Source organism: Canis lupus, chromosome X (genome assembly GCF_003254725.2).
Source record: "Canis lupus dingo isolate Sandy chromosome X, ASM325472v2, whole genome shotgun sequence".
Lineage (NCBI taxonomy): Eukaryota > Metazoa > Chordata > Mammalia > Carnivora > Canidae > Canis > Canis lupus.
The window spans coordinates 33,012,616-33,039,455 of NC_064281.1; the positions used below are offsets into that span (position 1 = coordinate 33,012,616).

General features: G+C 49.5%; 1 protein-coding gene across 2 annotated transcripts in view; it reads right to left on the reverse strand.

The window, feature by feature from the left end:
• Window positions 1-19,667, reverse strand: part of SRPX (sushi repeat containing protein X-linked) — a 112,359-nt gene extending 92,692 nt beyond the window's left edge. For both annotated transcript variants that reach the window (XM_025440043.3, XM_025440033.3), the window contains exon 1: window positions 19,474-19,667. In XM_025440043.3, the coding sequence (XP_025295828.2) occupies window positions 19,474-19,570 (97 nt within the window). In that variant the 5' untranslated portion in view covers window positions 19,571-19,667. The remainder of the gene's footprint in view (window positions 1-19,473) is intronic.
• Between the last annotated feature and the right edge of the window lie 7,173 nt (window positions 19,668-26,840).

Genomic DNA, 26,840 nt, shown 5'->3' on the forward strand with positions numbered 1-26,840 from the left:
TTCAAAATACAGTCAAAACAGAAAACTCAATTTCACTTGTATGTGGAATTTGAGAAACAATCAAACGAAGAAAAAATGAAACAAAAAACAGACTCTTAACTATAGAGAACAAACTGGTGGTTATCAGAGGGGAGGTGGGTGGAGGAATAGATGAAATAGGTGAAGGGGATCAAGAGCACACTTGTGAGGAGTACTGAGTAATGTATGAAATTGCTGGATCATATTGTGCATAACCGTATGCTCATTACACTGCAACTTAAAAAAAACACACAAAAATCACTTGTATTTCTATCTGCTAGCAAAGGATCATCAGAGAGTGATTAAAAAAAAATTTCCAATGGTTCCAGGAAATGAAATACTAACAAAAAATAAATCTAACAAAAAACACATACCCAATCTGTATCCTGAAAACTCCAAAATGCTGACGAAAGAAATAAAAAATGACTTACATAAATGGAGAGATATACTGTGTCTGTAGATTGGAAGATTCAAAATCAGAAAGATGTTAATTCTCCCCAGACTGATTGATAGATTTAACAGCATTCCAGTCAGAATTCCAGCAAGCTTTTTTGATAGATATTGGCAAGATGATTCTAAAATTTATATGGAGTTTATAGCCAGGACAATATTGGAAAATAATCAAGTTTGAGGAAGCACACTACCCAATTTTAAGACTATTTACAAAACTACAGTAATCAAAATAATGTGGCAAATGGAAAGACATGTAGATCAATGGATGAGAACAAAGAACACAGAAACAGACCTGCAGAAAGCAATTAATTTGCCAATTAATTTTGAAAAGGCACAAAGGCAGTTCAGTGGAATTTATTGTGTCAAGTATATCTCAATAAAGCTGTTAAAAAAAAAAAACAACACCGTCCTGTGTGTTTCTCTCACAGTATTTTTTTTTTTAATTTCAGGAATTCCAGGAATTTTAAATGCATGAAGAGGGGCCTTTGGGATTCACAGAAATGGAAAATGATTTGGGATACTGCAGCTGTTCATCCAGGCTTCTTTTTCCAAATTTAGACACTAGATGGAAAATGCTCTGTGACTTACTCTTCACATAATCAGTGTCCTTACTAAGCATTCAGCATTGAGTTTAACATTAGGTCCTAGAAAACAATAATATATAAGAATATAAAATAATACATCTCAAACTTCATCAGTGATTACAAATGAATTCAAAGAAAAAAAATCAAGGCCAAGGTAAATCTCTTAGGTATTGATAGTACCAAGAAACACTAAAGCCCTTTGTTACAGAGCACACATGATGCAAGTTCCTTGAAATGAAAGGACATTAGGACACTTGAGGGCAGAAGAAGTAGACAGTGGGAGATTTTTTTAGGGAGCCCTAAAAACCAGACTGGTTTGGAAAAGCATGGTGGGAGGCACCCACGTCCACTTGGGCTTACAGTAAATGATCAGCCTCAAATTGCTGGTGGCCAGTGGTTACCTAGCAGTCATAGCCAGCAATTTGTGGGTGTCTGTCACATAAAGTCCAATGAGGGAGAGAAAGAAATGGCTAGTCAGCCCTCTCCAAGAACAAAAATGTGTGCAAGTTGCTTTTTGGGAGTTGTAACCATACCTTATATCTGCACAGTACATTACAAATCACTTCCCTACAGGAGCAGGTGCCATTGTTCAGATTTAGCAGATGAAAGCAGAAGTTGGCCAAGTTCATCCAACTGGTAGGTGGGTAATGACATCGAGCATACCTTCTCTGGTGAAGTTTCTGTTAAAATATTTTGCCTTCTCATGGGGTGCCTGGGTGGCCCAGTCAGTTAAGTGATCGATTCTTGGTTTCAGCTCGGGTGGTAGGATCTAGGCCCACGTTGGGCTCTGTGCTTAGTGTGGGGTCTGCTTGAGATTCTCTCTCCCTTTCCCTCTGTCCACTCCTGTTCGTGCTCTCTCTCTTTCAAATAAATAAATCTTAAATTTTTTTTTTTTGCCTACTCTTTAAATTGGACTACATGCTTTCTTATTATTTGGGTTTAGAGAGCTCTTTATATATTTTGGATAAAAGTGCTTTATCAGGATGATACGGCATTTGTAAATACTTTTTCCAGTCTGTGGTTTATCTCTTTATTCTCTTTTTTTTATTTTTAAAAGATTTTACTTATTTGACAGAGACAGAGTGTGCACAAGCAAGGGGAGTAGCAGAGGGGGAGGCAAAGGGAGAAGTGGGCTCCCTGGAGAGCCCAATGTGGGGCTTGATCTCAGGATCCCAAGATCATGAACTGAGCTGAAAGCAGACGCTCAACCGCTGAGCCACCCAAGTGCCCCTCTCTTCATTCTCTTAACTGTGTCTTTTGAAAAACAGAAAATTCAAATTTGGATGAAGTACTTTTTATCTTTTATAGAGCATGCTTTTGGTGTCATATCTAAGGAAATCTGATCTAACTCAAGCTCATAAAGATTTTTCTCCCATATTATCACCAAGTTTTATAGTTACAGGTTTTATAGTTACATCTATGATCTATTGGAGTTACCTTTAAGTCTTTGCCATTGATGAAAATGGGAGAAGTCTGGGGGAGCAAAGGATGGGGGTGGTGCTAGTATCAGTAAGCACTGGCACACGATCCTTGGATATTCCCAGGACACAGATTTATTCACTTCCATGTACTTGCAGTGAATCGGGGCATGTCACAGCCTGTAGCTAAATAGGCTAACACCCAGAGAGCTAACCTGGGATCCAGCATTTAGTCAGAAGGCACCCGGCAAACACCCTGGGAAGTTCAACTCACATCTCCAATATGCTCTTCCAAACCACACCCACCGTGGACTGCTCGCAAGTGGCCACCACCAATCCCCCCCAACCCTGCACATGATACCACCCTTCCCTTTTCAAGAAGTGGAGTCTCTCCACTCTCAACACCTTCACCTCAGCCTGCTTCGTGATCTGCTTTAACAAGTAGAATGTGACAAGAGTGAGGCCATGACAGTTCTGTGCTTGGGCCTTAAGAGTCTCGGCAGCTCTGGCTTTCGTCCCTTGAGAAGCTATGTGCGTGGAAGGAAGTCCATTTTCTCTGCTGGGGAGGAAGGCAGCATGGAGAGACAGAGGAGATGTAGAGAATAGGAGACTGTGGCAAGGTAGAAAGGGAGGCCTGGCCATCTTGGCCATTCCAGTCATCCCAGAGGAAGTGCCAGGCATGTGAGTGGAGCCATCTTGGGTCCTCCAGCCCCACGTGAGCTGCCCCAGCCACCAGCATGCGGAGCAGAGATGAGCCAGCCCCACTACGCCCGGCCCAGGGTGCAGGATCAGAAGCACATGAGCGGTGGTGGGTTGTTTTGAGACACTGAGGTTCAGGATAGTTTCTTACACAACAACAGATGACTGAACACTCCCCAAGCCTCTCACGGAGGTCTGCCTTATGGGTTCACTTTTTGACCTGGATGGTTCTGTTCAGCAGGAATGAATTCAGCAGTACAGAGCACTTTGAATCAGAACCTAAAATCTTGGCTTAAGTCGCAGCTTCGATATTGTGGGAGTTTCCCCAAAAGCCGGCTCTAAGATAAGGTGCAAATAGCTTATCTGGGAGGAGATTCCAGGATGCCCCCTAATGGGCTAGGGGAAGACAGCCAGGGTAAGGGAGGATGGGAAGGAAGGGGGAGAAGGGAAGTGGGGGGAACAAAGGGAAGGGGGAGGGGAAGGAAGGGAGAAAGGCAGTAAGTGTACCGTTGGCCGGGCTGCTGTGGGCAACTGGGGCTCCATCCTACCTAGGACTCTTCCTCCCTCTCTTGCACCCAAATGCCCGCCTTATGTAACTTCTTTCCCCACTAAGGCTACTCTTAAATATCCATTCTAACTTTATGTCCTCCAGAAAAAAAAGTGCAAGTGGTGGGGGGGGGGGTGCTGGTGATCCCTGCCCGACAGGAGCTCGCAGAGACAGCCATGCTGCTACAGCTGCTTCACCTGAGGGAATATTCCTTCTTGTGGTCAAAGTCTTCCACATGAAACCCCAAAGGGAGATGTTTAGGGGAGTCCACGGCACCCACGGTGCCCAGGCATTCCACCTTTCATGAGCAAGGACACGTAAGACAGCATGTGGGTTGTGAAGTGTTAACTGTGGTCATAGGGACCCCTGGGTGGCTCAGCAGTTGAGCGCCTGCCTTTGGCTCAGGGCGTGTGTGAACCCGGAGACCTGGGATGGAGTCCCACATCGGGCCCCTCGCAGGGAGCCTGCTTCTCCCTCTGCCTGTGTCTCTGCCTCTCTCTCTCTGTGTCTCTCATGAATAAATAAAGGAGATCTTTAAAAAAAATAGCTGTGGACATATTTTACACAGCTGACAAAAAACAACTTGAAGGGACAGCTTTATAAATGAAGGCATCACTCTTGTTCAAGGGAAAAATAATATATTTTGGCCAGTTTATTCTCCTTCTATTGTTTAATATTATAAAGAGCCAGGGCACATGAGTGGCTCAGTGGTTGAGGATCTGCCTTCGGCTCAGGGCGTGATCCCAGAGTCCTGGGATCGAATCCTGCATCCTCCACATGAAGAACCTGCTTCTCCCTCTGCCTATGTCTCTGCCTCTCTCTCTGTGTCTCTCATGAATAAGTAAATAAAATCTTTTTTAAAAAAAGAGCCAAAGTGGGGCCCTGTCCCTCACCTAACGTTGGTAGAGAGGATAAGCAGGGAAAAATCACGTGCCTGATTCTGAGGTCAGCCCAAAGCAGAGGCCCTCAACAAATGGCAGCTCCCGTGCCCACCAAGGGGCACCCCAAGGCCCTGGAGGCTGACTGCGCACATTTAACACATACGGGCAAAAGGTCTAGCCTTGAAAGTAAAACCACACAGTGGCCCAAAAGCAGTAGTATATGGTCCCCAGAAGGCTTAGTGATCCTCCTCAGAGGTCAAGTGCAACACACTCAAAATCCAAGAGGGGAAGAAGGCTGTGGCAAGGCCTTGGGCAGAAGGCCCCAGATTGAGGCGCAGGCTGAGGTCACATGGCATCAGAGTGGCATGGCAAGCGTGAGAGATGCCCATCCTAGTCTGGAGAACCACTAAGATACTCTTTGCCTCAGCCAACTGAGGTTCACATTTGGGGGCCATCAGACTGCCTCTGTCGCCTGGCAGTGAGGTGATTCTGCTTCGTTACAATTCTGTTCAGAAAGTAAATCCACATCAAGGACCCACCCCTCTACATCAGCTCTTGTGCTCTTGAGGCCTCACCTCCATATAATTGAAGAGCAAAGGTCCAGACCAGAGAACTTGGTGGTTCCTCTCCCCTACCCTTCCAGCCTCGGTGTCACTGGCATTTTCAAACTAAAAGACAACACAACATGTACAAACTCTCTGACAGCAAAGAATGAAAAGTATCCATCTGCAGGCCCAAGGTTGTGACACTACTGGCCCTCACAGTGAATGGCAAAAGAGAAAGCTCTGGAAGGTGAGGCCAGGAGCTGAGTGTTAAGAATGAATAAAGAGGCGCTGCCTGGGGAGAGGCCTTCCCCTCAGGTCTGAATGCTGCCCTGGCCATTCCCATGGAGAGAAGGGTCACTCACTGTGGGCAAGGACACCAGCAAAAGCCAGTTGGACTTGACTGGTCTGGAAAGATGGGGTGGGATTTGCATGAGGAAATTTTTCAGAAGGGGGAAAAAAAGAGTATCCTGAAAGGGGCAGTGTGCAGAGGAGGAGAGAAATATATCTCAAGGGCTGTTCCCAGCTTTCTTCATATTTTAATACAGAAAAAGACGTTTTAAAGAACATATGTTTGCACCAGCTCAAAATTGGTGGCTTTCAACTGGAAGAAACTTCTTTTAACCAAGTATGCATACAACTGCTTAGTGAGACAGATGTGGGACAGATGATGCTACCCAAAGTTTTGGGGTTTTTTTCTTTTTTTTTTTCCCTCTGAGCTTGCAGTGGTCACTGCCACCAGCTTCAGGAAATTCATTGTCATCTTCTCAGACGTCCTGTCCTGGAACCAAAAACATATTTCCCTTTAAAAACAACAAATGTGATGACACAAACAAATGAAAAGATATTCCGGCTCATGAGTTGGAATCATTAATATTGTTAAAATATCCATGCTACCCAAATTGATCTACAGATTCAATGCAATCCCTATCAAAACACCAAGAGCATTTTTCACGGAGCTAGAAGAAACAATCCTGAAATCAGTATGGAACAATGAAAGACCCCAAATAGTTAAAGCAATCTTGAAAAAGAACAAAGCTGCAGGTATCACAATCCCAAATTTCAAGATATACTATAAGGCTGTAGTAATCATATGGTAGTGGCACAAAAACAGACCCATAGATCAATGGAACAAAACAGAGACCCCAGAAATAAACCCACACTTCTACAGTCAATATTAATCTATGACAACGGAGGGAAGGATATACAACAGGGAAAGGACAGTCTCTTCAATAAATGGTGCTGGGAAAACTGGTCAGCTACATGCAAAAGAACTAAACAGGACTACTTTCTAACACCATACAGAAAAACAAACGCAAAATGGATGAAAGACCTAAATGCGAAACCTGAAACCACAAGAATCTTAGATAAGAACACAAGCAGCTGTAGCATCAGCTGTAGCAACTTCTTTCTAGACATGTGTCCTGAGGCAAGGGAAACAAAACCAAAAATAAACTATTGAGACTACATCAAAATAAAAAGCTTCTGCGCAGGGAAGGAAACAATCAACAAAACGAAAAGTCAGCCTACTGATTGGGAGAAGATATTTGCAAATAACATATCCAATAAGGGGTTAATATCCAAAGATACATAAAAAACCTATACAACTCAGGGATCCCTGGGTGGCTCAGCGGTTTAGCACCTGCCTTTGGCCCAGGGCGCGATCCTGGGGTCCCGGGATCGAGTCCTGCATTGGGCTCCCTGCGTGGAGCCTGCTTCTCCCTCTGCCTGTGTCTCTGCCTCTCTCTCTCTCTATCATGAATAAATAAATAGAATCTTTAAAAAAGAACTTATACAACTCAACACACACACATACAAAAAAAATTATAATCTGATGAACATGGGCAGAGGCCTTGAGACATTTTTCCAAAGAAGACATGTGCATGGCCAACACACACGAAAAGATGCTCAACATAACTCATCATCAGGTAAATGCAAATCAACACTGCAGTGAGATACCACTTCACACCTGTCAGGATGACTAGAATCAAAAAGAAAACAAGTAACAAGTGTTGGTGAGGACGTGGAGAAAAAAGAACCCTAGTGCACTATTGGCGGTAACGCAAACTGGTGCAGCCACTGTGAAAAACAGTATGGAGGTTCCTTAAAAAAAGTAAAAAAGAGAACTACTGTATGATCCAGTAATTCCACTACTGGATATCTACCCAAAGAAAACAAAAATACTAACTTGAAAAGATATGTGCACCCCCCACGATTATAGGAGCACTGTGGACAGCCAAGATACGGAAGAAACCCACATGTCCATGGATAGACAAATGGATAGACAACGTCACACACACACACACACACACACACACACACACACACACACACACACTGGAATACTACTCAGCCATAAAAGAAGAATGAGCTCTTGCCATTTGCGACAACATGGATGGACCTATAGGATACTATGCTAAAAAAAGGAAGACAGAGAAAGAGAAATACCATATGAGTTCACTTACATGTGGAATCTAAAAAACAAAATAAATGAACAAACAAAAGGCTACCTGAACAGACTCTTAACTACAGAGAACAAGCTGGTGGCTGCCAGAGGGCAAGGGGTGCGGGGGATGAGTGAAACCGGTGAAGGGGATGAAAAGGCCAAAACTTCCAGTTATAAAATAATTAAGTCACAGAGATGAAAAGTATAGGGAATACAGTCGATAATGTCGTATTAACATTGGTGGCAGAGGGTGACTACACTTACCATGGAGAGCACGGAGTCATGTCTAGAATTGTTGAACCATTATGTTGTACACAGGTAACTAATATAACACTGTATGTTAACTGTACTTCAATTAAAAAAATAAAAATAAAAAGCACAAAACCAAATGTGAAACACTAGTCGAATGAGATGCTCTGAGAAAACAATTTGGAAATGACCACACCGGGGGCTCTGGCACTTGCGCAAGCGCCGGGATCACCTGGAAGTTTGGATAAAACACAGATTGCTGGGCCCACCTTCCCTCAGGTCCAGGTTCAGGAGCTCTGGGTGCCGCCTAAGAATTCACATATCTAAGAAGTTCTCCGTGGTGGTGCTGCCCCTGCTGATCTGTGCTCTCCCCGAAGCCTCCTGGGTCCTCTCCATCTGTGCTCTCCCCCAAGCCTCCGGGGTCCTCTCCCAGAGGGTAACACATATCAATGACCCTGAACAGTCCCGCAAGAAAGAAACCTACTTAACCCCGCATTTCCCAACTACCACACATTCTGCTGCCCCTACAATATCTATGGCCCTCCCTGAGAAGCAGTGCTGCAAGGAAGCCACTTTCAGAAATGTTCTGTTAGGGATGGTCCTGACCAGCACAAAGATTACAGGCTCCTAAAAGAACAGCATCCGGCCAAAGACAGATGTGCAAGTCAAGCCCTCGGCACCAAGGTAAGGGGCTGGGAGGGTCGCAGGCCGGACCACACAGCAAGGTCCTGGCAGGGCAGCAGATCTGGAAAGATGCCCAGAAGTCCACGCAGCATCAAGAGAGCCTGTCAGCAGGTAGCAGAGGCCAGTCGGCCTCCAGCTTTGAATTAGGATATCAGGCCTGGCCAAGAATTGGCAAGAGTAAACAGGGTCCTAGCTTCTAGAGGGTCTGAGAGGTTACCAAGCCTCGAAGGCAGATCCTGAGACACCCAGTTATCTGTCACATAAACTGACAGTAACAGGGTACGGGGCTAGTTACAGCACGCGGGCCCATTATCTCTTAGAAGACTCCCTGCCAAAGGCCAACACGAGTCCTGAGCTGAGCCGCACGGTGAACGAGAAGCAGCCCCACTCCCCTAGGAGTTTGTTAGATGGTAAGCTCTGACTTCACAGGTCTGAGGTGGGGTTGGAGATTCTAGAATTATCTCAAGTTCCCAGATGAGACTGGGACTCTATCCATACCTTGAGTAGCGAGGCCCCAGTTTAGGGGTGGCAGACTTTTTGTAAAGGCCCGGATAAGAAATAACCTCCGGCTTTGCAGGCCACATGGTCTGTGTCATCCCTACTCAACCCAGCCATGGTATCACCAAGCAGCCACAGACAGTGCCCAAACAGATGAGCATGGCTGTGAGCCAGTGACACAGATATTTGAATCTCATGAAATCTTCCCACGTTAGAAAATATTCTCCTTCTGACTTCTCCAACCATTTTAAAACTTAAAAACCATTCTTGACTCACTGGTCATACAAAACCAGGCAGCGGGCCATATCTGGCCTGCCCAGACTTACTTGGGAGACCCCCGCCCTAGATCCTAGTCATCAGCCAAGATCTGCCAAAGCAGAATACAGAGCCCACCCTCTCCTCATCCCCATCCCAGAAATGGTCGAGGCTACCTTTTTTTTTTTTTTAAGATTTTACTTATTTATTCATGGGAGACACACAGAGAGAGGCAGAGACACAGGCAGAGGGAGCCTGGGATTCGATCTGCAGGAAGCCTGGACTCCAGGATCGCGACCTGAGCCAAATGCAGATGTTCAACCACTGAGCCCCCCAGGTGCCCGGGAGGCTCCCTTTTTATTGCTGCTACCAGTTGGGTCTCCCTGACTTGCCCCATTCGTGGGACTTGGGGGTGTGGAGTGCAAGGGGCTGCATGTGCTCTTCAGACTTCCCCGCTGGTGTTGCCCGCCACGGGGCTGCCCCCTCCCTCATCCCAGGGGCCTCAGTTTCTAGTACAAAGATGTGTAATCCCCACGGTGGCAATTCTGAGTCACAAGACAAGGTCTGGCTGGAGAGGCAGGGGAGGCCCTGACCGCCCCAGCATGGCTTTCTTAACAAGCTGAAGCTATTTCTAAGGGACAACTTAGCAGCAGAGCAGAGCCAGGCGAGGCTCCTGTCCCCACTCACTGAAGGTGGCTCTGCTGCTGCTTGGAGGTCAGGCCTTGGAGGACTTCAAAGGACACGGAGTCCAGGCTCCCCCTCGGGGCTGGGTTTGTTTTGGAGCTGGAAGATCGAGTAGAGACCTAAAGGCTGTGCAGGCTTATCTCAGGAATGTCGGGAACTGCGGAAAGGAAGTCTAGGGACCAGGAGGGAGGCAAAGCCCAGAGGAGCGGGGGAGGAGGCGAGGGGGCGACTGTGTGGCAGATGGGAACAGGCACGCCGCCTGCTCTTGGCAAAGGCGCTGAAGTCATTCATCACACCAGTACTTCTGAAATTTCACTGTGGAGAAGGATCGGTGGGGGGATCTTCTTAACATGTGCGCGCTGCCTGGGTAGGTCTCGGACAGGGCCTGAGCTTCTGCATTTCTTTCTTTCTTTTCTTTCTTTCTTTCTTTCTTTCTTTCTTTCTTTCTTTCTTTCTTTCTTTCTTTTTTGAATTGCATTTGCCGACATACAGCACAGCATTATTTCTCGGCGTAGTTTTCAAGAATCCGTCAGTTGCACCTAACAGCCAGCGCCGCCCGTCTGACCCGCTCCCGGGGATCCAAGGATCCGCGCGTGCCAGGGTGCGGCCCGGGGGGGGGGGGGGGGGCCAGCACGCTCTTTTGGTTGGTTCTGTTCTCCTCCGAAACAGCCACAATCTCTGAAAGGCTATGGCGGGTTCCACTGGGCCGAGCCACTGACGCCCAGGACGGCCAGGCATCAGGTTGTTCGGGGAATTCCCGCCACCGTCCTACCCACCAAAAGAGCAGGCCGGGGCAGCCCGGGGGGCCCAGCGGTTCAGCGCCGCCTGCAGCCCAGGGCGCGATCCTGGAGACCCGGGATCGAGTCCCACGTCGGGCTCCCTGCATGGAGCCTGCTTCTCCCTCTGCCTGTGTCTGTCTGTCTGTCTCTCTCTTGAATAAATAAATAAAACCTTTAAAAAAAAAAAAAGAGCAGGCGGGGTCTCAAATCATCCTGACCACCACTCTTCAGTCCTGAGCCTTGGGTCTGCCTCTATCCTTTTCCTAATCAGTCCGAAGTCTGTCTCCTAACCAAGCTCCGTGCCCACGTACCCACACACGGCACTTAGCTCTCATTTTCTTTCTGATTCGGGCCCAAGGGTGCCCGATGACCAGCAGCCAGCAGCAAAAGGGTGGCAGGCAGCCTTAGGTGACTCTCACCACCATAGTTGGCAGAACAGACATTGCTTTCTCACTCAGGCCTTAAGTGGAAGCTGTTACCGACTTGGGATAAAATGATACCACTTCGTCAAAATGACAGATAATGTCAAGAGTTGCTGAGGACATGGAGAGGCTGAAACTGCCACACACCGCTGGTGGGAATGGACAAGGGCGCAGTGGCTTTGGAAAACTGCCGAGGTATCTATCCAAGAGAAATGACACCATTGTGCCCACATGGAAACTTATGGGGATGTTTGCTACATTACTCACAATAATCAAAAAGTGGAAACGCAAATGGCCATCAAGTGATGAATGGATAAAATGTGGTCTATCCCATGCAATGGAATAAAATTCAACCACACAAAGGGATCAAGTAGTGATACCTGCCTCAACACGGATGAACTTTGAAAGCATTATGCTCGGTGAAAGAAGCCAGACACAAAAGGACAAATATTGCATGATTCCATTTGTACGGAATGTAAAGAATAGGCAAATGTGTAGAGACCGGAAACAAGTGAATTGTTGCCTAGAGCTTGGGGGTCGGAGTTAGGGAGTGACGGCTATGGGGCAAAGGGTTTCTTTGGGGGATAATGAAAACGTTCTAAAATCATGGTGATGGGACGCCTGGGTGGCTCAGTGGTTGAGTGTCTGCCTTTGGCTCAGGGCATAATCCCAGGGTCCTGGAATTGAGTCCCACATCAGGCTCTCCACAGGGAGCCTGCTTCTCCCTCTGCCTATGTCTCTGCCTCTCTCTGTGTGTCTCTCATGAATAAATAAACAAAATCTAAAAATATAAAATAAGATGAAATAAACCATGGTGATGGATACACAGCTCTGTGAATACACTACAAATCACTGTATTGGTTTCAGTGGGTGAATAGTATGGGATGCAAATTATATCTCAGTAAAGTTGTTAAGAATGTCATGACATATCAGTTGAGGAGCCAAAGCAAATGGTGGAGAGAGGAGAGAGGGAGAGAGGGAGCATCCCCAGATGCTTACAGCCCTTGAGGAACATGCAAGCAGCCCCAGGCATGCCAAGTCCTGAGAGACACAACGATGCCCGAAATACACCGAGACAGGGGTTCAGCAAGTGCCTGCAGTGGGAATGATCCCGGCCTGCCCCTCTTCTCCGGGCCTGGCACAGTGCCTAACACGTAGTGGCCACTCAAAACTGAATTCAGGACAAGCCTGGGGAGAGTGATGGGAATTCTGAAGCTACCACTTAGCTCTAAACCCAGCTGTGCTTCTACAGCCCTAGGTGACCACAGACAAACCTCTTCAACTCACCAAGCCTCGGAGGCTCATCACTAAGACACAGGGGTTACGTCTCGGGTGCTCCAAGTCGGGTATTCCACAGTTCCACAGATTAGGTGACCCACACAGGGGAGCCTGTATGTGGAAGGGAAACTCCTCAGGAATCTAGATAGGGCCTGAGATACCCAGCAGGGTCAGGACTGGCCAGAGGCGTTCTCCCTCTTAGATCTCATCACACACACTCATTGAGAGCCACCAGGAAGACACAAAATGAATGAGAGACCCCAGGATCTGCTCACATGGCCGGAGGCCTCAGATCCATGAGCAACTAATAGGGAAACAATATGATTCCACCCCTTGGAAAGCTAAATTAAAATCTAAGTGGAAACAGGATTTCAACACTGGATGTTTAAAGGAGTCAGAGCCTTTGTCTGACGAATGCTGAGTCAGTGGCAAATCTGTCAGAGTTCTTCTATGGATCAGGCCAATCTGGGGGCAGAGTCTCAGAAGGTGGGGGACGTGGCCACGCCACCACTTCCTCACCACTCCACAATGAGCCTGCCAACCCTTGGCTCAATCTTTGCCCTGTGGCCCTAATTTAGCCAGTGTTTTTGAACATTCCTGGATCCCTGGATCTGGCAGGGTCATTCAGCTCAACCACCCACACAGTAAGTGGCAGGCCAGAGTCCTCAGTCAGAGGGTCCCAGGGCGCAATCGGCTTTGGAGAGACAGATGCTCATTAGGCTTAACTGGGCAGACACTGCGAAGAGCCAGTGACAGCAGATCGAACAAGCTGCCGGTACATGTGACCGATAGCACTACAGGTCACTGTGAGAGCAGGGCAGAAGAAATAGCGGGACGATATTTTAAGGCCAAGGCAGAAAGTCTGTCCCCAGTTCTATGTTTGGATTTGTCTGACTATTACTCATTAAAAAACGTTTTAAAAGCAGTGTACTCAATTTACAACCCCAAACCTCTGGGATAATCCAAGCCATTAGGTCCAAACCCATTTATCTTCTCCCTGGAGAACAATGCATAAAGCGGCCTCCAGTATGAGCTAAGGATTACGGGTGAGTGAATCATGCAGCTCAGGAATGAGCACTCTAGAGGGTTTGGAGTCGAGTGCGCCATGCAAACCGTAAGATCCAGGTGAAACCAATTACCATCTGGAAAACTTGGGAGCTTCGCAATGCTACCAATGACTTTTCTCTTGCTCAAGCTTTAACCTTAAACTGTGATCTGAAAATCCTGCCCTGGGAACTCCCGGGAGTTTCGAATTCTCCTAGTATCATGTCCCAGGGGGATATGAAATCCAAGAGCCTCATCAATGAAGTAGGCCCTGACCCGTCACCTGTCGGGATGGGTCTCTTCTTCAGAGCAGCGCCAATTTCCCCTGACATTTTGCTGTCTGGCATTCCTTACTCTTGAATTAACATCTTGGAAATTCCAGTTAAATCCTGCAGGAGTATTTGAAACAGAATGCTTGTTCTCTGTCACAATTAGTTTAGGCAGTTAATTAATTAATCCACAAAAATTGACTGAAGATCGTCCCTCTGGTCGCAGACACTGTGCTAAGTGAAGGGTACAACAAGTTGCTGGCCCAGGCCCAAAGACAATCAATTACAATCTATGATTATGCCTACTTTGTTGGATGTTGTTTTTTAAGTGAGGAGAAGGAGACATTGTACCACTGTCTGCAACCCCAAAGATCACCTGCTCACTGGTTCAATCACAGTTTTCCAACCCTGGCAATTTCATCTTACTTTGTATGTAGATGTTTTTGCCTGTGAAGGGCAGCTCGCTCTCGAAATTCATGAAGATGATCTAGTGAGTAGTGGTTCGGAATTGGGATAAGAGCCTTCTCCCCAGAAAAAGAACACCCATGTAGACTTTGATTCCCAATCTCCAGATGTTCTTAGAGTAGTGCACAGGCCCCCTCTGTTAGCCTTCCTTGGGCCTGCAGAGCCGCTGTCATGGGCATCAGCCACCCAGCAACATCATTCTTTAGTATCCAAGCCCAGTGCTCCTGCATGGCTGCTCTCTGTGCTCCCAGGGCCTGTCCACCGGCCTCTGCTACATTTACCCACCCAGAGAAGCTGGTGTCTACATCCCTGTAAGATAGAAAGTACTGCCAGAAGGAATTCCCCACCTTCTTCACCCCGTTGTCCCAAGCACCTCATCATTTGGTGTCTGCTTGAAAAAGTCTCTGGGTAGAGCCCAGTTGTCATCAGAAAAGGCAGAAATGGAATCTATTCCCAAAACCACATTCAAATATCCAAGAGAAAAGCGTAGGCTTAAAAGGCTCCCATACACAATGCCCCATAAAAGCTGACAGTCGAGAACTCACACAATGGCCAACCGAACTGAAGGGACTGGCTCGGGAAACTCCCCAGGAACTGGAGCTCATTCACCCTGCTATGCTGGAAGTGAATCTTTAACCTGGGGATTCATCATAACTTGGCTGCCACAAGCTCATACTATGCTATAGCCTGGCAAAAGGAAACCTTCTTCTGTTTAAACTCAATCTTCACTTTCAATTACCCATTTTAGCCGCGTTCTCTGAAAGGGGAATTGATGTAGTGCACATATTTGCGTTCACTAAGGAAGCCATTCAACCGCTTTGGAAGGGGCTGTAGCAAAGTGGCCAACAAAAATAATAAATGTACGCTCCAGCTTGTGGCTGCAGTACGTCTCTCGCCTTACAGCCCCCAACAGAGAAGGTTATTGCTTAAACAGAGGGTGTTCGTGGATCTAAAAAGCAACCTCTACAGCCAGCGAGCCACAGTGCCCACGCATGGAGATTCATGGTGGCACAAAGTCCTGGTTACCTATGAACATTTCTCACCTCCTTTCTGTCCAGTGGCCCATCAGCCAAATTCGAGGGCTATTAATTTGATCAGCACAAATGCCCACTTGGCTCAAGGTGCTCGGCCAGGCACCATGAGAAACAGAAAGAAGGTGAAGGCACCGCAGCGCCGGCCTTCAAGAGCACAGAATCTCGAAGTATACAGGCGTGCATACAGTATTGGACCGTCCGGCACATGTCATCAATGGCACAAGAAAAACATGAAGAGCCATGGGTGTTTAAGGGAAGGCAGAAGAAGCTTCCCATTTGAGGAATCAAGGAAAAGTTTCATCCAAGAGAGGGTGTCGTTGAAAGATGGACAGAATTTGGGCAGACAGGTGGCTGGGGTAGGGGGTGGAGGGCCAGGCAGGGCAGGGGCGAATTCCAGGGGCAGGGAGCAGCAATCGCCAGGAAGAGGGAAAATGTGACTCAAGCTCTGCAAAAAACAGGGAGTCTCTTTCAGCCACATTTTAGGAAACCAGGAGAGAAATGCTGAAAATTGGGGCTGGAAGCAATGGTGCAGTCCCCTGAAAACAGCTGAGAACTTTCTAGTTAATGTAAGAGAGGACAGGGAGCTGCCGCTCTAGGTTTTTGAGTAGGACAGTAACGTGATGAAAGTAGAGTTGTACTTAAAAGACCAGTATTTGGCCAGAGAAAGTAGAATGGGTCAGAATGTGGGAAGAATGTTCTAGCAAGCAAGAATGTTCTAGTAATCATTGAAAAGAGAGGGGCTATATTTCAATGGTGGTGCGAAGACTGATGAGGTGGGAAGGTATGAAGACAATGCTTGAAGGATGGTTTCTGGTGTCTCTTTCAGCTCACAAATCTGTGAAATGAGAAGCAGTAACCCCAACATACTGGACTGCACATGTTCTCGGTGAAGAAAATGCTAGATGAAAATGTCCTGCTCTCCCCAGCATTCCCCCTCTTTTCTTACCCCCTTTTTAATGAAGAGGCATTTTTTTCAGCTCCTTACATGTTATAACTCCAAATCGAAATTTCTAGCTTAGCCTGCTCCTGGAGAGACTTTAATTGTATATCGTGAGCCAGGTGTTCAGTTCCTAATACTTATCTGCGAAGGCGGTTGGACTGCTTTGGCTGGTGTGGTCTGGTTGGGCTTTGTGCAAACCTCACTCGGCTTTCCTGACTGGTGAAACCCTGCTAGCTCACCAGTTCTCTGGCGAGAAGATTCATAAAATTCACGAAGCCTTTCTTAGTGCCCACCACGCTCATTCCCCACCTTCAGCCTTGCTTGCATGATGAGGTGGAGGGAACCTCCAAACTCTCAGGTGTAAATGAGGTTCCAAGAGTTCATTTAAGCACAGAATAAAAACGGAAATGTAAATCAAAACCACAATGAGCTATTACCTCACACCTGTTAGAATAACTATCATCAAAAAGACAAGAAATAACAAGCGTTGGCCAGGATGTGGAGATGAGGAAACCCTCACACAGCGTTGGTGGGAATGCAAACTGGTGCAGCCACTGTGGAAGGCAGGATGGAGGTGCCTCAAAAAATTAAAAAAATAGATACTGTGTGATCTGGTGTCCATTCCACTTCTGGGTATTTATCCGAAGAAAACAAAAACAGTAACTCAAAAAGATATCTGCATCCCCATGTTCACTGCAGCATTATTTGCAATAGCCAAGATATGGAAGCAACCCAAGCGTGCACTGATAGATGAATGGATAAAGAAGATGTGCTGTGTGTGTGTGTGTGTGTGTGTGGCAATACTATTCAGCCACAAAAAAGAATGGAATCTTGCCATTTGCAATGGACAACATGGAACCTTGAAGGCATTATGTTAAGTGAAGTAAGTCAGATAGAAAAGAAAAAATCACCATATGACCTTACTTATATGTAGAAGCTAAGAAACAAAATAAAAAGCCCCAAGCTCATAGATTCAGAGAGTAGACTGGCGGTTCGAAAGTTGGGGGGGAAGTAGGGAATGGAAAAATTGGGCAAAGGGGGTCAAAAGGTACAAACTTCTAGTTACAAAATAAATAAGCCATGGGCATGTAAAAATGTACAGCATAGTTACTCCGAGAGTGAATCTTAGAAGTCTTCATTGCAAGAAAAAAAATTGTAACTGCATATGGTGACTGATGGTACTAGACTTCTTGGGGGTGATCATTTCACAATGTACATAAATAGCAACTTATTATGTTACACACCTGAAACTCACATGTTATGTCAGCTACACCCAGAAAAAAAAAAACCCCAAAAAGAACAGACTAAAAAGTCTCATCTGCTATAGGCATACAAACACAATCAAACACAGACAACTTTGCTAAGAACTTTCTATACATTTCCTGTGGATTTTTGCAGACACTGTGTCTTTGCTAGGCTGCAGAGAATGAATGAGATGGCCAGAAAAGCTGCATCAAATTCAAAGATGGAAGAACTCCAGAGACCTTCTAGGAGTGGGAATGATTTACTCTCTGACAGATTAGCTATTAAATCTCAGACAGTTATATAACGGTGGTGGGAAGGATGGGGCCCTTGACCCCCACATCCCTCTTTCAGAGGTTCCCAATTCCAGGCCTCTCACCTTCTCTCTTACTGGAGACATAATGTGCACTTGCTAAAGGAGTGCCTCCGAAATGATGTGCAAAGCCATCTGTCCCCCAGCACTTGGGGTGAATTCAGCTGATGTGATCTGCCTCGGGACCCACTGCCCACAGAGTCTCCCCTCCCCAGCCTTGGCAAACCTCTGGCTTGGACTGAAAACCCCTCCTTTAGGTTCAACAGCCCCAGCAGAGCCCCCTGAGAGGTGCCCAACTGGGGGCAGCGTGCTGGCGGGCAGGGTTCCCCAAAGCCAGAGAGGAGAGCCCAAACTGGCAAACCAGTTTTTTCTGTGGATGGCTGGGCCCTGGCAGCAAGGTCCACGACAGATGGATAGATGCTGGGACAAAGGAGAGCAGAGGGATTTGAGACGGAAAAAGAGAAGAGGCCCTTCGGCTGAGAAAGGCTCCAGCAGACGTAGGGCAGCCCCGAGATGCCTCCGACCCCAGCGTGAGCGGCTGGCAACCTCTCCCTGCTCCTGTCCTGGCCAGTACTGCCCCCCCTTCCCCTCCACGTTTGTTTTAACCCAACTTCGGCTAAAGGGGAGTGGGCGGCGTGGACATGGACTTGCCGGGGCTGAGGATGAAGTCTCCTTTCTACTTTGCCCTCAATCCGTTCCTACCAGAGAGCTTAAAACTTACACGAGTCTGCTCAAAACACAAACGTTCCCGTTGATCACTTTACACGTTTGTTTGACTCCCGCATTCATGTGGGGAGGTGCGGGTATTTGCAGCGGGCGGCCCTACAGCTGCGGGGCACACTACCTGGGAGCCCTCCGCCGCCCCGTCCTTCACCCGCACACCCCCGCTGTGAACTGCCCACACTGTGGAACGCAGAGCCAGATGTCTGCACGCTCTAAAGTCCACGTCCCCCACTTTCCCATTAGCACTAAGTTAAAACGCGCCCCTGGATTTCTTCTCCATTCCAGGGGGGCAAAGGCGCATCCATGTTGCCCTGGTCCCCTGAAGCTCTCTGCCAACCTAAGACTCCCAGATGAGGGAGTTAGCTGGAGCCTTCTGAAAGGTCAACACCAAAGGTTTTGTCGACACGGCGGCGAGAGCCCCGAATAAGCGCCCGGGGCCCCTTAGATGCTAGAGGCCACGCCCCCGCCGTGGGAGGCCACGCCCCCGCCTAACTGCCGCGCGTGTGTCACCGAGCGCCTGCCCCAAGTCACCGCTGTCAGCTGGCACCTCTCTCCCGGAGGCGCAGACTTTCTCGGAATCCCCAGCAGGGGGGGTTGGGGGGATGCGGGAGAGGCCCCGCCCGTGGCGTCCACGGGGGCCGCTGTCCCGCGGCGCGTGCCCGGCAGCCCCCGGGGTGGCCCGGGACCCCCAGGGGAGCGGGTAGGGGCTCCTTCCAGGCCAAGCTGCGGCCCCCCGCGCCTCGGCCGCGCGCCGCCCGGTGACAGGCACCACTCCAGGTGCCGAGAGACCAGCCGGCCGCCCAACTTCCCTCCGTGGCCTCGGGCGCCAGCGTGGGTCCGCTCGGGCCCCGGGGGGCGCGGAGGCGGGGGGCTGACCGCCGGCTGTCCCCTCGCGGTGCCCAGACGCGAGCCCACCGCGCGCAAGCCCCTCCCGGGGGCCACCGAGGCCGAGCCGGGGCGGACAAAGGGCGCCCCGCCGGGGAGGCTGCCCCGCCTCCGCTCCTACCTGGGGAGGCGCGGCTCGGCGGGACCCGCGGCAGCAGCAGCAGCAGCAGCAGCAGCGGCGGCGACAGCAGCGCGGCCCGGAGTGCGGGGCTCCCCATGGCGCGGCGGCGCTCGCTCCGCTCGGCTCGGCTCCCGCTCGGCGCTTCCAGGGGGCGGAGGAGACGGACGGGGCCGAGGGGCTGCGCGGCGGGCGGGCGGGCGGGCGAAGCCGAGCTGGAAAACTCCTCCTCTCGCCGCTGTCCCTCCCGCCCCCCTTCCCCCCCGCCCGCCGGGGCCGGCCCGCCTTCCTCCGCCTCCCGGGACGCGGCGCGGGCCGGGGCTCCGACCCAGCCCTGCTCGGTGCCAGCGCTTCTCCGGGAAGCGGGGCAGGCCCCCAGGGCAGCGGAGCGCACCGCATGCTCCCCAGTGTCTCCCTGCTCTCCCAGCCCGCTCACCCCGGCACTCACGCCGGTGCCGCACCGCCTCCCGGGTCCCGGGCCCCCGCGCTGTCATGTGCGCGGGGAGCCGCGTGAGTCCTCCTGTGTGACGGGACCACCGGTCGGGCCCCCGTGGCCCGCGCGGCCGGCTATTACCCGCCACGTTCGCGACCTGACCCTCAGGACCGCGTCTCAGTCCGATGATGCCCACTGTACCCAAGAAGACACCGACGCTTGGAAGCTTGCCCAGTTCGCCTTAAGGACACAGAGGGGATTTGAAGTTCGCTGCGCGGTTCTGTGGCACCAACGTCCGTCCTACAGCTTCTCTGTTTCTCTTCTGTAAGGGAATGAATCGAGGGCTGGGCTGGGTGCCTGCTGCACTGCAGTTTGGAATGGGCCTTGGGGTTCTCTTTCCAGGGTGGGCTGATGCACAAGAACGAGGCACAGAAAGTTCCCTGTCTTCGCTCCCAGTCTTGGGAATCCAGCTGTTGTGCTTTTCTGCAACCAAATTTTCCCATTTCCTGAGTTGTTCTCCACCACCTCCAAGGACACCAGGACCAGCCTGAAGCCTCCACCCTGTGGCCTGGCATCAGGATGGGCTTTCTAGGCTGCCTGCAGGACGGATCTGATTTCCTCTTCCAGGCTTTCCCAAATGTTTTCTTTTTTGTTTTGTTTTGGTGTTTTTGGAAACCTGCAAGGCACAAAGCAGCACCGCACTCCTTTCCTGCCCCAAAGAGGTCTCAGCTAAGGCAAACTGCGATCAGGGCTGCTGCATGAGGTTATGCGCTGTACAAAGGTGCCTGGAGGAAGGAGCGAGCGGGAGCGGAAATCCAGTCACCTCGGGGTCAGGGAGCCCTGTGCCTTGGCAAGGGCCACATACCTTGTGGAAGGGACAACTTTCTCCTTGCCACAAGCAGTCTGATCCACTAGCTAGGCTAAGAGCCCTGGGAACATCCATCCAGAAGGTTTTCAAATTCTTTTATGGAGAGGGCAAGCCCATTTCCCAATTCTCACAGAAGTCCCAGACTTGAACTTCCATCTTATCCTCTCCAGGCCTGAACGGGGAGGGTAGGTTCCCTCGTCTCCTATCGGATTCTCCACTGCTGCTCCCTCCTCAAGGAGCCAACAACCCCTCAATAAGCCTCCAGTCGCGAGAAAATGAGGCAGATCAGCCTCATCTACGGCCTCCATCAGACCACGCTCACCACCCAGTGGTTCTCAACCCTGTCCAACTACAGGGGGCCAGGGGAAGGGTGGGCATTTCATGAAAACGCGACATCAGGGCTGAACCCAGCCTAGTGGAATAAAGATCTGTAGGGATGTGGCCTGGAGTTTGACCAGATGTGTATTTTTGCTCCCCAGTGTTCAGCGGGGCAGGTTTTAGGATGGCTTAAATTCTAGGCCAGCGTTTCTCAACCTAGGTACCGATGACCTTTGGGGCTTGATCCTGCTTTGTTGGGTAGAGTGGCAGCCTGTGCCCTGGAGGATGGTTACCAGCATCCCTGGCCTCTGTGCACCAGTAAAGACGCCAGTAAAACACTTCATTTTCCAAGTCATGACAATGAAAGAAATGCCAGACGTTGTCACATGTCCCCGAGGGAACGTTTGCCCCCAGCTGAGACACTGTTCTAGGCTCCCAAACAGAGGTGAATGCACATCCCACATTCCAGGCCCAGGGTAGTGCTTTCCAGCGGCTTTCCTTCACCATGTTACCTCTGAAGCAAGTTCCACTCACAGAAACCAGCCTAAGTTCTACTACTGGGCTGAGAAGGAACAGCCGGCTCTCTCCCAGCACACGAGTCTGGCCCAATTATAACAAATACTGCTCTCTGTGTTAAGAGTTTTCCTCTTTGCATGTGTCCTGCTAAGTGAAACAGGCCAGGCGGAGAAAGATGAATACATATGATTTCTTTCATATGTGAAAATTAAAAAACAAAACAAATGAACAAAGTAAAAAAGAGACAAAGCAGAAAACAGACTCTGAGCTCCAGAGAACAAACAGATGGTTTCCAGAGGGGAGGAGGGCGAGGGGTTTCAGGTGACATAGGGAATGGCGATTTAGGAGGGCACTTGTGATGGGCACCAGGTGACATATGGAAGTGGTGAATCATTATATTGTACACCTGAAACTAACACCTGGTTAACTGTCCTGGAATTAAAATACAAAGATAAAAATAAAATATACCAAGTGTTATGGCAAAAAGAATATTTTTCTCTTTGCTGCCTTAAAGCAAATGCCAATCAGATTTTATTACTACTACTCCTGTTACTATTTTTTCAGGTAGGCTCCACACCCAATGTGAAGCTCGAACCCACAACCCAGAGATCAAGATTCACATACTTTACTGACTGAGCCAGGTGCCCCATCACGACTACTATTATTCCAGGTCTCTGTCTGATAGAAGGGATGAGGGCAGAGGACGAGGAAGGAAAGAGCAGTTCCTCCCACAACATCTTGCTAGACAACAGGATGCTTATGTAGACGAACAAACCTGTCAGACAACTAAACCCACAAGACGGGGTAATGCGTTGATGGAAACAGGCAGAGCAGTCACTCGGGAAGTGCCACAGACCTATCATCTCACTCCTGTCCTGCTTGACATAACTATTAATGGATTGAAAAAAGGCAGTGTCAGCATGAGACACCACGATGGATAGGCAGGTAAGGGGTTGGTTCTAAACATCTCCCAGGGCAGGAGCGCTGCATGGACTCTGAGCATCGGGTAAGGATAAAGGTGGCATCCGACGTTAGATCTCAAAAATCCAGCTCACAGATCACAGAGGAGGAGAAAGAGGCTTCACAGGAATGGCTGTGAGAGCAATCGAGTGCCTTCCGAATTAAGGAAGATCTCTCAGGCCCCTCAGGGCCATGCTGACAGGGCCTGTTCTGTCCGCGGAAGCATTCCTGAGTGCTGGGCCAAGTGCCAGAGGAGAGGAGAAGGGAACACAGACATCAAAGCCTGGCAGGGGGCGTGGACATGTCTTTCCACTCGGCGCAGAGTGCTGAGGAGGTTGGCTTAAACACCCCAGTCTTCTGAGTCAGAGCAGAATGACCCGCGGTGGAGAAGGAAGAGGATTCCCAGGATTCACCCCCCACTTTCTGCCTTGAGCTTGTTGGCTGAGAACAGTGAAGGAGCACCTGATGGCCCCCTCCCTCCCGCAGGACAGAGACTTCCTGGGGACGGCGGTCAAGGCCCCGTGCCCCCCGCCATCCGCCCCCCACAGCACCTCCTTCTCCTACCCTTTCAAGCCAGTTCTTCTCTTCTCTTTCCACCTCCTTTCAGAGTAGAGGGCCTGAAGTTTGAGGGGGAAAGTTGGTGGCTCAGTGTACCTTGGTAAATGGACTGGCATTATCCAAAGTCGAGGAGCCTATGTCAATGCTTCTCAAATCATCTGTAGTAAAGGACTATTATTTTAAAATGTCCAATCCAAACATAAAAATAAAAAATTCCAATCCATCATTGAAAAATGCGTTTTTATAAAATCACTAAACGGGGGTGCCTGGGTGGCTCAATCGGTGAGGTGTCTGCCTTTGGCTCAGGTAGTAATCCCAGGGTCCTAGGATCGAGTCCCGCATCGGGCTCCCTGCTCCGTGAGAGGTCTGCTTCTTCCTCTGCTCCTTCCCCTTCCCATGCTCTCTCTCACTCTCTTTCTCTCTCTTTCAAATAAATAAAATCTTTAAGAAAAAAATAAAATCACTAAACAGGACTCACTAGAAAAACAATGAAAAAAAAAAAAAGCCAGAGAGTAGCACATAGCTCCAGGCACTACACTTTGAGTAGCAGAGTTATAATAAATTCAGCTTGTTACATTACTGTTCCTACATGAACTACAGACTATAGTAGACTCTCTCCAGGTTTCTGGGAACTCAAGACAAGGACAAGGAGATTCGACCTCAGTTTCTTGGAATCACGCTAAAAGAATGCCAGAAAGATAGGGCATGTTGGGTCGGTACTTTTGCTCACCGGTATCTATTAAATATCCAGATGGGAGAAGGTTAAGGTAAGAATGCTGGAGGTCAAGATCAAAAAGCTAAGGCCGGTCCAACAATAGTATCTGTTTATAATCCTCTGGCTTACAGATCTTTCTTCTCTTTCTAAGATAAATACTCAGAATGAGCCAACACAAGCTCTAGGAGATGAAAAATGTCTGTAGCATAAGGGAAAGGGAATATGTCTGCTCTAAAGAGTCAAAGGAAACCATCTCTTTGAGAAAAATAAGAAGCTACCAAAAAAAAGGGGGGGGGGAATTTTAGGGCAGCTTGGGTGGCTCAGCGCACTGCTTTCGGCCCAGGGCATGCATGATCCTGGGGACCTGGGATCGAGTCCCACGTCGAGCTCCCTGCATGGAGCCTGCTTCTCCCTCTGCTTGTGTCTCTGCCTCTCTCTGTGTGTCTTTCATGAATAAATAAATAAAATCTTAAAAAATTTTAGAAAATATTTACTTGGCTGTATTCAGTAACAGATTCGAAGGAAATGCTTCTAGAAAGCAGGAACAGGGGGAGTCCCTGGGTGGCTCAGCGGTTTAGAGCCTGCCTTTGGCCCAGGGTGTGATCCTGGAGACCCGGGATCGAGTCCCATGTCGGGCTCCCTGCATGGAGCCTGCTTCTCCCTCTGCCTGTGCCTCTCTCTCTCTCTCTGTGCCTCTTGTGAATAAATAAATAAAATCTTAAAAAAAAAAAGAAAGCAGGAACAGAAAAAAAAAAAGAAAGAAAGCAGGAACAGGAGGTCATATAGAAAATTAAGGACTAAAAGAAGACAGATTTAAAAAGGTAATGAACGGCTTTCGAGTCAGCGGCCACACGCTAGGCCGTCGCCACACCGGTCTTGACAACCAGAAAAGGTGGGGCAAGCAGGAAAAAACCAATGCCTTTCTCGGAGCCGACAAGGCACTGGGTTTTCAGGGCAAAGTGTCACCCATCGTTCTCCAGGAAGACGGGCACGTGCCCGCTGTGACAGCGGGGACAGGCTTACCTGGAGCCGTAGATCGGCAGGAATGCAGAGATGGCAATTTAGGAAAAGCCGCTGCAAGCTGAGTGGGGGCTGTTAGGAGCGTGAGGAACTCCCGGGGCCCCCCACGCGGCCGCCCCGCCTTCACCTCCAAGAACCCTCCCGGGTTGTCACCGTGAAGGTCCAAGACAGGCTCGGGCAGGGGCTGGGGAGTGGGGAGCAACCATGGGGCGGCAGGCCCGGAGCCGGCTGCACACGCAGGGGCCCCTCCACCGGGAGGACTTCACCTGACCTGAGCTCACCTCAGGGAAGGCCAGGCCCCTCACCTATCTTGATGATTAACCCCCGCAAAACATCATTTGGGGAACCGCTCACTTGGGGTTCTGGAGGGGGCCCACCTACCGCAGCCACTCCAAATCTTGGTCATGACTGTGGCTCCAGAAGTCAAGGGGGGGTCCCTAGTAGAACGTTACCCTAGAGCCACTGGAGGACAGGGGGCACAGGTCCCAGGCAGGCCGATCAGGCTTGCTCAGAAAAAACTGTAGAACCAGGGGCGCCTGGGGGGCTCAGCTGTTGAGCGTCTGACTTTGGCTCAGGTAGTGATCCCGGGTTCCTGGGGTCGAGTCCCACATCGGGTTTCCCGCACGGAGCCTGCTTCTCCCTCTGCGTATTCTCTGCCTCTCTCTCTGTTGCTCGTGAGTGCATAAATAAAATCTTTTTTAAAAATGTAAAGCCAAGCCTGGTTGAAGGAGTCCCTCTTCGGTTAGGTGCTGTATGAAGGTGACGTAGGAAATGCTAGCTCTGAGTGGGGCTCAGGAAGAGAAAAGACGGGGGCTGTGCAAGCCGCTCTGCCACTTGGGCCACGGGAACTAGGGGGCGTAGTGCTCCTCAAGCTGCCAGCGGCAGATAGGGATGCGTTCCGACATCTCTTGCAAACCCCTATGGGTGCAACAAAATCTGACCCTGAAAATTTTGTAGGAATTCCCTGCCATCTTTTCTGGATTACTACTCCCCTTTCTAGAAACAACTCTAGATGGCTACTAGGCATTATTAGAGGCTGAACGCTTGGCCATGGGTCACCAAGTTCCCATGTAATCTGAGCTGCCTGTCATGAACTGGGTGCTGGCCAACTGGCCAAGCCATCACATTGGGTATGCAGAGCAGCACCCCATCATCAAACGGAAGTGATGGTGCAGTCAGGCTCCAGCAGGCCCTGAGGGCATAAGTAAGTAACAGTAGGAAGTGGCCTGAATGTCCATGGCACCTACTTTTGCTATGTGACCTTCTCTCTTCCAGCCTCCATCTCTGGCCTGGAGGACCATCTCCCTCCATCCCCCTCCATCTCCCTCCATCTCCCTCCATCTCCCTCCATCTCCCTCCATCTCCCTCCATCTCTGGTCTGGAGGGAGCATTCCCTAGGACCAGGTGAATGAGGAGGAAAAAACCTCAGAGAGGTTTGCATGGCACAGAAGTACCAGCTGAGACGGTGGTGCAGAGTGGCAAACACCGCAGCCCTACTCTCTGCCAGCTCTGAAGGACCACATTGAGGGGAAATCCACCAGGAGGCAGGACTTTGAGTAGTCTACCCAATTATGGGAATAGACACAGGGGATATGGATTTGCCTTCCCTGTCTGCAGGTTTCTGCCAAAGTCACCACCCCGGGTTCCTACCGAATACCGTATGTGCCGTCTCAGTATTCCACAAGTATTGCCTCCAATCAAGGGGCTCCCTTCACAGCAATTGGAGTGAGGCATTGGACACATGCTCATGGAATTCACTGGTCCCCATGAGCCTGAAGCACCTTGATAGAAGTAGAGCACGCTTTCGAAGACACATTAATGCCCCAGCTAAGTGCACTGCAGAGCTGGGCAAGGCCCTCCTGGATGCTGTATATGCTTTGGGTCAACAGCCAACGTATGACGCTATTCCTGGCAAAAATGGGAAGGGTACTAGTTAGTGTTACCTCCGCTGTTACTTCCCGTGACCATGCGTAGGCTCTGTG